This window comes from Hippopotamus amphibius, chromosome 2, assembly GCF_030028045.1.
Source record: "Hippopotamus amphibius kiboko isolate mHipAmp2 chromosome 2, mHipAmp2.hap2, whole genome shotgun sequence".
NCBI lineage: Eukaryota > Metazoa > Chordata > Mammalia > Artiodactyla > Hippopotamidae > Hippopotamus > Hippopotamus amphibius.
In genome coordinates, this window is record NC_080187.1 from 2,543,336 (window position 1) to 2,555,689 (window position 12,354).

General features: G+C 57.7%; 1 protein-coding gene across 4 annotated transcripts in view; it reads right to left on the reverse strand.

Moving 5' to 3' along the window:
- Positions 1-880: 880 nt before the first annotated feature.
- The window catches only part of VAV2 (vav guanine nucleotide exchange factor 2), a 179,471-nt gene continuing 167,997 nt past the window's right edge, over positions 881-12,354 (reverse strand). For 2 of the 4 annotated variants that reach the window (XM_057722241.1, XM_057722243.1), the window contains exons 22-27: positions 11,461-11,513; positions 10,112-10,228; positions 7,426-7,513; positions 6,097-6,220; positions 4,104-4,261; positions 881-1,065 (exon numbers count right to left, since the gene is read on the reverse strand). In XM_057722241.1, coding sequence (XP_057578224.1) covers positions 1,018-1,065; positions 4,104-4,261; positions 6,097-6,220; positions 7,426-7,513; positions 10,112-10,228; positions 11,461-11,513 — 588 coding nt within the window. In that variant the 3' untranslated portion in view covers positions 881-1,017. Of the gene's footprint in view, positions 1,066-4,103; positions 4,262-5,227; positions 5,315-6,096; positions 6,221-7,425; positions 7,514-10,111; positions 10,229-11,460; positions 11,514-12,354 lie in introns of all 4 variants that reach the window. The other 2 variants (XM_057722244.1, XM_057722242.1) reach the window with 2 other exon arrangements.

Sequence of the window (12,354 nt, forward strand, 5' to 3'; positions counted from 1 at the left end):
GCCACCCCAAGAGCACTTATTTCGGGCTGGCCACAGGCCCCGTTTCATGGGCTGCAGGAGCCCTGGGAAGGAAGAGTTGTCAAGGGCTAGAACTGACATCTGTGCAAAGGCTGGGAAGACCCTCAGGGACCACCTTGCAGGACACGGGACACTCAGAGGGCCCGCCTGCTTCGGAGCAGTGGGGGGGCCTTCTTCTGGAGAGGAATGTGAGCCACAGGGACCCAGCCAGCGAGCGAGCGGACAACCCCGTTTGCTTCCCGCCCACATCAGGGTTCACAAACGATGTATCCACCTGGCAGCAGGACAGTACAGACACACACCGAGGACTCAGGGCAAAGACAGTACCATTGACTGGGGGGCAGGGTTGGCAGCTTCATCGTTCCTAAGGCTCCCTCCCGAGAGAGGGGATGCCCTGAGGTCTCTGCACACTCCCGGTGCAGAGGGACAGGAGGAGGCTGAGGGGCTGCACGGGCCCAGGCGATGCTCTCTCCCTCTGTGAGCACAGCAGCCTGGCTCTGGTCTCCTCTGGCTGCCCCTGGGGGCAGCAGGATGCAGGAGGGCTGAGGGTCCAGAGGCTGAGCTGAAGGGGCCAGGGGACAGTCCCCTCTGCGGTCCCCAGCCCTCCCTGGGACAGCATCTGCCATTCAAACCTAAGCTCCTGAAGGCCATCTCGACAGGACAAGGGCAAGGTGAGCTCTGGCCTCAGCTGTCACCCACAGCCTGGCCCAGGATGCCACGGGCACTCCCTCTCCTTGGCACCCTGCTGGCGGCTGCCAAGCAGGGCTGGCCCAGACTCCCTCTATGTACAAGTGGCGTACCCAGGACAGGCCACCAAGGGCAGGCAGACGGTGGGACGGATCACGTGTAGGATTCTGAACACCCTCCCCATCCCCATGGGCTGTTGAAGACTGGAAGGTTGGCGGGCATTTCCCCTCTGAGTCATGGAGCTGGGGACAGACTTCCATGCTGGAGCGACTCTTCCAAGAAAATCCGCGAGTCCTGCCCACACTCTTGCTGTCACTGGATGCCCTCCTCTTCTACGTATGTTGAAGGAAACCAACCGATCTGAAAAAGATGGCAGATGCACGTAAGTGTGTGTGTGTGCGCGTGGAGGGTGAGGGCAAGCGGAGGCTTGTGGAGGTGGGGGATTCTTTAAAAGGCCAGTGCCCTAAGGCAGGCCCGTCCCAAGAGAGGCCCTGGAGAAGAGGCAGAGAGCCTCATGGAGCCAAGGCCCAGGGGTGGGGTGACCCTGAAACGCACCAGCCCTGAGCAGTTCAAGACGACCTGCCCAACAGCTAACTGCCAGGCGGAAAAAAAGTAAATCCTCTCTGGAGGAAAATAACATCATCCAGAGCCTCTGTGGTGTTTTATACACATGCTCAGCATTTAATCAGGACCAAGAGACAGAAACTAAGAGAAAATGCAGACAGCAGAAACCAGTCTGTAAGTCATCCTGATATTGGGGTCATCCATCAGGAAATGTAAGTGATTCTAACTTGCCTGTTTCAGAAAACTGGTGAAAAAGCAGAAAAATGTACCAGAGAACTGAAATTAGAAATCAAATAGAAACCCTAGAACTGGAAAGTATAATGACCGAAATTAAGAGCAGATTAGACAAACGGAAGACTAATAAACTGGAAGATAAGTCAATAAAAAGGAATGAGATGGAAAACCAGAGAAAATGGATTAAAAACACATAAAACAGTATAGGTAACATGTGGGCCACGGTGAAAAAGACCTACCATCCATGTGAAAGGATCCCCAGAAGGAGAAAAAAGAGAAAATAGAGCAGATACACTATCTGAAGAAATTTCCCAAAGTGATGAAGGACACCAAGCCCTACATTCAAAAGTCTCTGCAAATCTCAAACAGAATGAATACGGAGAAAACCATACACAGGCACATTAATAGTAAAACTGATGAAAAACAAAGACTTGTTCCACATGGAGCCCAGTGGGGAGTAGTGCAGACATTTCCTGCAAAAGAATCACCGTAAGAATGTTGACAGACTTTTCTACAGAAGTGATGGAAGCCCAGTGACAATGGGATGACATCCTCAAAGTGCCGAAATAAAAGATCTGCCAGCCGAGAATTCTAAACCCAGTAAAAACGCTCTTCGAAAATGAACTCGATACAATGGCTCACAAAAAAGGAAGCAGGTCTCGTTGAAGAGATGACGGATTCCCGGAGGGAGAATGACCAAGGGAAGAAGAGAAAACTTTTCCGTACAGTAGAATGCCCACTAATCAGTGTATAAGAGAAGACAGAAAATCACTATTTTCCACCATGATAGAAATAACTAAATAGGCAAAATTCATCAATGAATGATATAACTGGCAGGTGAAAGTTTAATGAGGAACAGGCTATTTATCTGATTTCAAAGCATTGCCCTGCACATTACTTATCAATTACAGTAAATTTACAGTGGAGAAAATTTGCAGATGCCACCTTAATCAAGTGATCAAAGTTAATGTCACAATAACGGGACAAACTGACATTCTATGCCTCTTGAGAGGACACTATGGCACTGAAAAAGAGACAACATCCCCACTGTGGTGTTCCCATCAGAAAATAGCACCTCAGTCTAATCGTGAAGAAATATCAAACAAACGTAAATTGAGGGACAGTCTATAGAGATAACCAGCCCATACTCTCCATGTGGTCAAAGTCATATAAGACAGAGAAAAGCTGAAGAACTGTCCCAGATTAAAGACAGATGAGTGGCATGAAAAGTAAATGCAACCCATGATCTAGGACCAGGAGAAAATAACTAGAGAAGACACTATTGGGACAGTTGTGAAATCTGAATATTAGATAATTAGATAATTGTAGCAAAGGGAAACGTTTCCTTGATCTTAAGGAAGACACACTACAGTTCTTTAAAGGTAAAGGGCTATGATTTCTGCAATTGACTTCTAATGGTTTAGAGAAAAATGTGTGTACACACACACACACACATACACACACACACACAGAATGCAAATGAGAAACCAGATGGGCAAACCATTCTTAATTGGTAAATCTAAGCATTTTTTGTACAACTGCAACTTTTCTTCAAATCTGAAATTGTATCAAAATAAATTACAAACATTTTATAATGAAAACATTTAAAAAAGAAAGTAAAATAAAGACGTTCAGATCCAACAAAAACAGAATCTGTAAGTAGCAGACTTGCACTAAAAATCACACTAAGAGGGAACTTCAAGCACCAGGAATGTGGTTTTGATTGTAAATATAACAGTTCAGAAAGAAACAAAGAACCCTGGGGAAGGTAAAGAGGTAAATCTAAATCAACATTAACTGCTTACAACAAAAATAATGTGTTACAGGGTTAAAAAACTATCAAATTAAGAAACATGACAACACCTGCACAAAAGTCGGGAGAAAAATTAATACAGTCAAAGGTTGTCAGGCCCTTACACTGTCTGGGAAGTAGTGAAAGTACTAATTTAAGGTGGTCTGTCAGAAATCAAAGTGCACACTGAACCTCTAAGGTAACCACGTAAGTAACAGGAAAAGAATGTGTAACTAATGAACTAAGCAAAGGGGTGAGAAGTGGAATAGAAAAACTGATTAATCCAAAAGTAGGAAAGAAAGGACAAAAAAGAAGAAATAGATGTGATAAATATAAAATAGACTCAAATCTAAGTAGCTCAGTAATTACATTAAATGTAAATGGACTACATACACTAATTAAAAGGTTAAGACAGTTAGATCAGACTAGCTTGTAAAAGTCCATTTATAATAAGATTTTATCATATAACTATCTTAAATATAAGAATATAGAAAAGTTTGAAAGTAATACAAGAAAGAAGAAAGTATTGCCATGCAAAACACTAATCCCCTCAAAAAGCTGGTGTCTCTCAAACCACAGATAAAGTAGACTTCACAGCAAGAAGAGATGAGACACTTCATAAAAACAGGAGGTCGCTTCCTCACTGTGTGACTTTGACGCACAGAGCCTGAGGACACCCAACCTCCTGGGCGCAGCTGGAGGGTACAGGGTCAGGGCAAGGTGGTGGTGTGGTGCCAGCCCCACCTCCCCAAGCACCACGGTGAGGCGGGACCTCACGGGGCCCGGGGCAGGGGCCGGCCTGACTCACCCGGCCGTTGGTCTCGCCCTTCCACCAGCCCTGGTCCCCGCCAATGCGGCTGTAGATCTTCACCACGTCGCCTTCCCGCAGTGAGAGCTCCCGCAGGTCCCGGGCGGCAAAGTTGTACCTGGCCACGGCTGTGCCGATGACACGGGGCGTGAACACTGCTGGGGGAGACAGGTGGCGTCACACCATTGCCGGGCAAGGCTGCCAGGGCTGAGGGTCCTTTGGGCCGAGCGGGGTCTCTCCCCCGGGGGCCCAGCCCTGTGCCCACAGAGGAGGCTGTCAAGCAGAAAGGCTCTAGAGGGACAGACCAGGCTCCAATCCCAGGGCCCTTACTCCTCTGTGGGCGCCCCAACCTGCGGGCACGCGGCCCACCCAAGCTCCACCGTGATGGGGTCAGAGCTTCACCACCCACAGTGGGGGCCGTCACAGGCAGCGAGCGTGCTCATGGGGATACGAGCAGATGCTGGTGCTCTAACTGCCACAGCTCCCTCGGGCCTGGGCATCACACGGCCAGTGGACAGCTGAGTGACCGCCGCCCAGCTCCCAGCCTTCACTCTGACAAAGTGCCTGGCACCGGACCCAGGGCACTGGTGCCCGACTTCCCTCGTGTGCTCAATTCCAGAGCCCAAACCAAACTGTAAACCCAGGTGGGCCAGCTTGGCCCGGGACCCGGGAGTCCTGACGGACAGGTGACAATGGCCATGATGGGAGGGAAACATACACAGCTGCTGGGAAGGGCTCTGACTCTGGCAGCGGGGGGCCGTGCGGGCGAGATCTGTCCCCCTCACCCAAGTCCACACGTCCTCCTTACTGTTACCGAGTGGGGCCCGCCGCGGCTGTTTGCTGCTACCAGAGGCAAAGCCCCCAGAGAGCAAAGGGGGACAGTGGCTGGTGAGCTGGCGAAGGGTCATGGGGGTGAGCATGTCAGGGTGAGGGCAGCGCCAGGCCCGACTGTGTCCACAGGAGCCGGAGCCCCCCACCCCTGCCCCCCTGCCGAACCTCTTCCTTCCCTGCCCCGTCCCGCCCGCCCCGGCTGTGGGCAGCTGTGGACACTTTCAGGCCGGGGCCATGGCCCGCCAGGCAGCTGGGGCAGGCCGGGCCCCCCACGCCCCGAGCGGCAGCGGTACCTGACCAGAAGGGTGCGGAAGAGCCCTGGGAAGCAAGGCTGAGGCCCTGAGGACTGAGAAAAGAAAAGTTGTAGGAAGCGCAGGAAGCTGCAAAGAGGCGAGAGAGACCGTGAAAGGGGGGCCGGGGGAGCGTCCACACACAGTCACAAGCAGCAGGGATGGGGACCCAGGCCCCACCTAGGGCGCCAGGAGGGCAGCGGGACAGCGCGAGCCTCCAGGACCACCCAGGCATGGGTGCAGCTGCCCTCGCTCCACCTCCTGCACCTGTTTCCTGGGCCACCTCCTGCCAACAGGCGGGCCAGAGTGAGGATGAAGGGGTTTATGCGTACAGAGCCCAGCCCCTCACCCTGCACACAGGAGGTGCTCACTAAAGGCCCGTCGCTCCTCTCCTGGCCTGCTCTGCCTGGGTGGGATGTGCGGTCCTGTGGGCCCCTGCCGCTGGAGGCAGCGAGGTGGCTGCCCTGGGCCGGGTGCCAAACACTCTGGGCCCACCCTGCCCCTCCCTCCGGCTGGCCCCCATCTGCGCCAAGGAGCCCCGCCTACAAAAAGGTACTGGCTCTGGCTCCCTCGCAGCTGGGGTCCCTGGGAAGGGGGCTGGGGCACAGGGACAGACCCAAGGACAGGAGGAACCTGCCCTGTTTCCTCTCCACTCTGACCTCCAGGCAGAGGCACCATAACTCAGGACAGCGACTCAGAGCTGGCACTCCCCACTTGTCACCTGGGGCCACCAGGGCACCCTGGCATGGGAGGTAGCTGGTGAAGGGCTGGGGGGCCTGGGCCACTGCTCCCCGGGGCGGGAATTGGGAAGGGGCTCCTGGCCTAGGTCAGTCAGGGCAGCCCCCCGGAAGCCTTCCTCGCACAGGCGTTACCTGGGGACCGGCTGGACGCCCTGGAGGCCGTGCGTTCCCGTGACTTGTAGGGGTACTTGAGCGTGGTGTCCAGCTGCTTGAAGCTCTCCTTGAGCGAGTGGCACTGGTAGTACTCTACCAACTCCTGCAGGACGCACACACTCGCTGCTACCTCCGCCTCCAGGCAGTCCTCCAGGCGCCCTGCCCTCCCTCTCCCACCTCCTCAGATTCTCGCAGGGACTCATCTCCTTGATGAGGCCCAAGAACTACCCCACCTCCTCGCCACCCCTCCGCACCCAGACTGGGGGCACAGTGGTCAGTAGGGCAAAGACTTCTGATCCTGCGATTTCTCTCCCAAATGTTTCTAAAGGAAGAACCAGGGAAGAAGGCCGGGATCGATAGACACGGGCGCTCCCTGCAGCACTCTATAATGCAGGAAAACTCCACATGTCCAACACCAGGGAAGTGCTTCTAGAAACCACAGTGTATCCACGTAACCGAGTGCCACGCGGCTACAGAGGGGCAGGAAGAGGGATGTCTCCCGGTGAGCGTTCTTTGTCATGAGAGGTAAACTAGGAGTGGGGTTCAGGGTGGCCAGTGGCTCTGTTTGGAAAAGGAACCTATAAACCACACCTAGGCTGTACGCAGAGGCGGTGGGGACTCAGCCTGAGACGAGAATGTGGGGTTCGGGGTCAGGCTGTGGACACTTTCTGTTTTACTGTGTGCGCTTCTGCGGCCGCAGTGGGGCTTCTACGGGCTCACGTGCTCCAGTTAGATGTTCTCCATACACAGAACACGTGTAATTAAGCAAAGAAACACTAGGTCTAACTTTTAAATCATCTTAAGAAGGACTCTGCCTCTCATAGTTTTCTGGCTGGGCCGGCACAGTTGGGGGTGGGGCACCGGAGGCACCACGTGTGTGAGGTCGGCCGGAGGCCAGGCCCTGCATGGGGCCTCCCTGGGCCTCAGTTTCTGGCTCTGGTGGAGGCCCGGCATCAGGCCGTGCATCAGGGCTGCACGATGCTGGTGGCCCTACTGTCCACCACGGGGTTTGGGGAACAGAAGTCCTGATTCTGGGGGCTGTGACCAGGCCCTACCTGTCCCAAGGTGCCCTACAAACCAGTTTCCCTGGATCGCTTCCACACTGGGAAGACTCCTCCCCGGGAAGAGCGGCCCCCAGCCCAGTGGTGCGGCGCCCCTGCTGGGCTCTCCCCCTCCGCGAGCCTGGCCTGCGGGAGTGGGTGCGGGAGTGGGTGCGGGGGCCGCGCCTCCTCACTGTGGCCGCTGGGGGAGCCCTGGGCCTCCTCCCACCCTCGGGGACAGGCCGGGCGGAGCCCCAGGACCACCTACCAACAGGCTTTCAAATTTCTTGGCTTCCGTGATGTGCACCCAGCTGTCCTTCTCCACCACCTTAATGTGCTTCACCTCGTCGTTGAATCTGAGCAAAGCAACAGGCAGCGGTCACCACCCGAGCCACGCAGCGCCGGCCCTCCAGGGCTCCAGGCTTAACGGCACGTTTGCTGGAGCAAAGGCCTTGGCCCTCAGCCCACACCTCCTGCTCCTACGGCCGTGTCCTCTCCCCCGGCCCCAGCCTGGGCTTGTCTCCTACTGCTTGTCCACCTATCCGTCAGCCACCTTGCCCATCTAAAGCCCAAACTCCCGGGTCCGCCAAGGCCTCGGGCCCAGAAGCCCCACGCCTTCCCTCCATCCAGCCCCTTCGAGACGTCCTGTCCGGGATTCTGCTTGTTTTCTGCAGGGTGGGGCGGGGGGGTGGACGTCCCTCTCCCCATTTCCCCATCGCCTGGTTAGGCCTTCACAGCATGGTTTGTCAGTCAGAGGTCTGACCTTGGCCCATGAGGCCCGAGGGGAGCAGCCTCACCCCAGGTGTGACACCATCTCCTAAGATCCTCCCCCTCCCCGCCATCCAGCTGGCTAGAGGGGCTCTTCCTCAAGACACGCCAAGCGAAGCCCACCAGGCGCCGGCACGGGCTGTCCCCTCGGCCCAGAACGCCCACCCTCCTGCCACCCTCACGACCCTGCCTTGCGTCCCAGGACTTAATTCAAATGTGGCCTCACTGGAGAGCTCGCACCTGTTCCCTCCAAATTACCACCCCACCCCTGGCCAGCTGACTCCAAAGCCAAACAAAGATATCACAAGTAAAGAAAACGACACACCCACATCCCCTGTGACGCTACAGACACAAATCCTCGACAGACTCCCCCCACCTGCACACCTACACAAGCCCGAGTCCCACAGAAAGGGCTACACCGCAGGACCTTCACACCTGGGACACTGCAGGAATGCAAGGTTGGCTTAACATCCAGAAACCAGTTAATGGAAGAAACAAGTTGTTAAGTAAGCAAACGCCCAGCTGACCAGCCTCCTCTCCCGTGGCCCCTGTAGAACACCCACCACTCTGTTTCTCCTGGATTCAAAGTGAGCTCACCCCCACCCAGCTCCCCGGACAAGACCCGTCTGAGCACCACTCCAGGGCCCTGGGGGCCAGGCACCCAGAAGGTGCTCTGTGAGTTCCCATCAGGCGAGAGACATCTGTGCCACGTCACTGCTTGGAGCTGCCCGAGCCTCTGCCACAGACCTGCCACCACCTCATGCCTCACCGTCTCTCAGGCCCCACCAAGACTGCCGCGGGAGGCCCCACCCACACTGGGTCCGACACCTTACGATGCCTCGCCCACCTGACCTCTGGTTGAGAGCAGGTCCTGTGGACCTGGTGACCCAAGTCGTGTCCAGCTGACATTCACTGGACATTTGCCACTTTCAGTGCCACAGGAGTGCTTTGGTTTTTGTATTTTAGAAAAGCCAGTGCATTTGTTTCAGGCCCAAATATCTATGGGGCCTCTCGGAGAGGCTGTGGGGCCTGAGGCAGTCTGTCCGCCTGGGTGGGGCATCTCGTCCTCAGTCCCGGCTCCTCCTCGGCCCCAGATGCTCACCCCCACCACGTCCAGCCCGGGGCTGCTCCAGCAGCCATTCTGTGCAGTGGGACCCTGCCCTGATGAGCAGGGGATGGCCACCTGCAGACCTCCCAGCAATGGAAGAGGGGGTGGGGAGATGTTCACGCGCACACACACGCGTGCAGGCACGCGGGCCAGCGGCAGGTGCTCAGGCCAGAACCGGCACCCCGCTGTGGGGCAGCCATGCTCTAGACCCCACTGGGCACGGATGCAGAGGAAGCTGGTGTAGAGACGGAGGCGAGGACAAAAGCTGAGGTGGGCTGTGTGTTCAGGACCTGGGTGTGGCTCCACTGAGCCCGGCCCCCGTCTGCCCCTAGAGGCCAGAGGCGCTCCTGTGTCCTACAGAAAAGGCCTCTCTGCGCCCTCAGGTTGGCTTCTGTTACCCGATACCAGAGGCACCCAGGCTGCAACTGTGTGGATGTCCGGTGTCCTGGCCGCTGGCCCCGCCCTCCCCAGCACCCCCCAGCAGACCTGTCCTTCCCTGGACACAGGCCACCCTGCTGGGGGCTCCTGACCCCCAATCAAGGTCACGGCAAACCAGCACCCTCTACTCACTGGCCTGAGACTCCTGTCCAGTGTGTGTCCTATGCCAGTGGTGACCAAGCACCAATCAGACTCTGTCTCTTGGAAAGGAGACAGAGGACCCGCGAGGGGGCAGCTTCTGGGCGTGAGGACCCCAGCCTGAAGGCCACAGGCTGAAGCCTTGAGTCGCCAGCTGCATGGCCTGTTCTTCAAGGCCACCAGTGGGGCCGCCGGCAGTCCCTGACCTCTCCCCGTATGCCTGTCCCTGCACCTGAGCTCCTCCGGTTCCCACCACCTGAAAAACGCCAGACCGACCCCGCGGGAGGGCTTTGGGCAGAGCTGACGGCCTGCTGCGGTCACCCGTGACTGTCCCAGGCCAGGGGTTGGTGCGGACCCGCGGACGCCCTGTCACCGCAGAAGCGCCCTGGCGTGGGCAACACATCCCAAGGCCACGGCCAGCAAGCCCGGAATCTGGAGGGGACGTGGGCTCGGCTCACACGCTTGCTGGGGGAGGGCCTCCCGACCCCCGGCCTCCGCGTACTTGATGCTGATGGCAAAGCGCTCCGCCTCGGCCGGCCGCTCCCTGATCAGGTAGGTCCCGCTGGCGTGCGACTTGAGCAGGTTGTCGGTCTGCTGTCTCTCCATGTTGCCGGCAAACCTGCAGCGGAGGGGAGACGGGCGCTGCTCGCGGACGTGGGACCCACCGAAGGGCCCGCGGCGCCGCGAGGCCACGCCCCCGGGAGGCGGGGCGAGCGGAGGCGGTCCGCGGGGGGCGTGGCGCGGGGAAGGCGGCCGGGGGCAGGTGAGGGCCGGGACACGCCCCCGCCAGTCCACCGGGCCTCCGCCCACCCGAACCGGGCCTGCTAGAGGCGTTCGGGGTAACGGGCATCAGGTCCGTTTCCTCTCCAAGGCTTCACTGCCTAATATGCAGTAATAAACGCAAACTGCTCTCGTGGGGGTCCGCTGTGCGTCCTAACACGCTGGAGACCCCCAGCGTCTCCACGGGTGGGTTTCCGACAGACTGCAAGCTTTTCTCGCCCTCTCTGTCAAAGTGAAGCCCACCCCCACCCCACCCTCTGTGAACAAAGCCTGACCCCCTTTGCACCTCCCTGCCGGGCTGAATTGGGACTTTTGTAAATTGATTCCTTAGAAAATTGAAGTTCTGTGCGTCTCTCCATCAGGCGAACATCACAGGCAGGCCCTCCACCCTCCGCGTCAGACCCAAATGCAGGGTGAACAGCGTACTGGAACAGACCCCGGGGTCTCCGAGACGCGGATGGGGCAGCTGGCCTGCGGTGCCGGGGAGGCCGGGGACACTGGGTACAGGCACAGGGGTCCCTGAGTGGCTTCAGGGATGAACCCCGAACCGAAAGCCATGAGGGCAGGCCCTTCCGGGGTAGGGGGCCCCCTGCTCTGGGGCTGCCGCAGGGCCATCATCACTGGGGAGGCGGGTCACTCTTCCAGGCAGCTGGTGAGCCAGCGGGCAGGGCGATAAAAGCTGGACCCAAGGCCAACTGGCATCTGAGACGCATACCTACCACGTCCACCTTCACGTTTTATTCACCAAACAGCCCCACTGCTCTCGTCAAGCACCGTGTGGACAAATACACGATTATAACTTTGACCTTAAATATGCCTCCTTTTATATATTTTACACAATGTTCAAGTAAGATCGCATTAAAAAAAAGGGCTTCATTCTCTCAGATGTTCGACCCTAATGAGCTGTTTACTGATCGGGAAGCAGCTGCCTCGGGGCAAAGAAGCCTCCCCCAGGCTCCCAGCGGTTCAGAGCGGAGGAGGGGAGAAGGGGGCTCAGCCGCCCCGGAGATACGAGAGGCAGCCTGCGGCCCCACACCCCCACCACGAAGGGGCCCCCGCTGATCTACTCACCAGGGGTACGCGGTGTAGTCCATCTCCCGGGACAGCGGCCGGCTGATGGGCGGCTGGCAGGAGAGAACGTTCGGGTGAGCGGGTCCCCGGGGACTGCCCACAGAGTGGGGTCCAGCAACGTCCTATCAATGACCCCGGGGGCTCAGCCCTGGCCACCAGGGCGTCTGTGGACCTAGGCCCGGAGCCACTGCCCTGGGAGGTCCCTGAGGAGAGCAACTGGGCCTCCCCATCTCTGAGAAGATGCTCAGCGGGCTTGACTGACGAACGACTGATTGACCACATGAGTGACTCCATAGCGTCCAGCGAACAGTGCCACGTTAGGAGGAAGAGAGTGATCTGAAGGCAGTTGGCACTTCTCCGCCGTGGACAGGAGCACACCCTACATCTCGCGTTCTGTGCTGCAGACGGGCCGCAGTCCCACGGGCAGGCACTGGGCTGGCAGCGGCGCGGTCTGCAGGGGGAGTGCCGCGTCTGCAGGTACACCTTGTGCCTCTCCACACCCCACGCGGTGCCCTCGCTAGCCAGAGCCTCCACCCTGACTTCCCCTCACTGGGCCACAGGCTGGGTAAAGCCTCCCAGACTACCTGTCCCCTCCCCACCCCATTCACCATGCAGATGGAGAAACTGAGGCCCAGGGCTGGGAAGGGACACCCCCGGCCCTTGCAAGCCACCCAGTGAGTTAGTGACATTTTCTTCCTCTGCCGTCTGCTCCCTTTGACCTGCCAGCAAAGCCTGTCCAAAAATGCTTTCTCCTTCAACTGGGCAGTGACCCACACAGACACAGCAGGCGGGGCAGTGGGGCCAGAGGCCGGGCAGCGCCCGGTAGGCAGACCAGGGCTCCCGGAGGGTTGGGCACCTGCCTCCTGCTCCTTCGGGAGAAGCCTCACTCTCTCA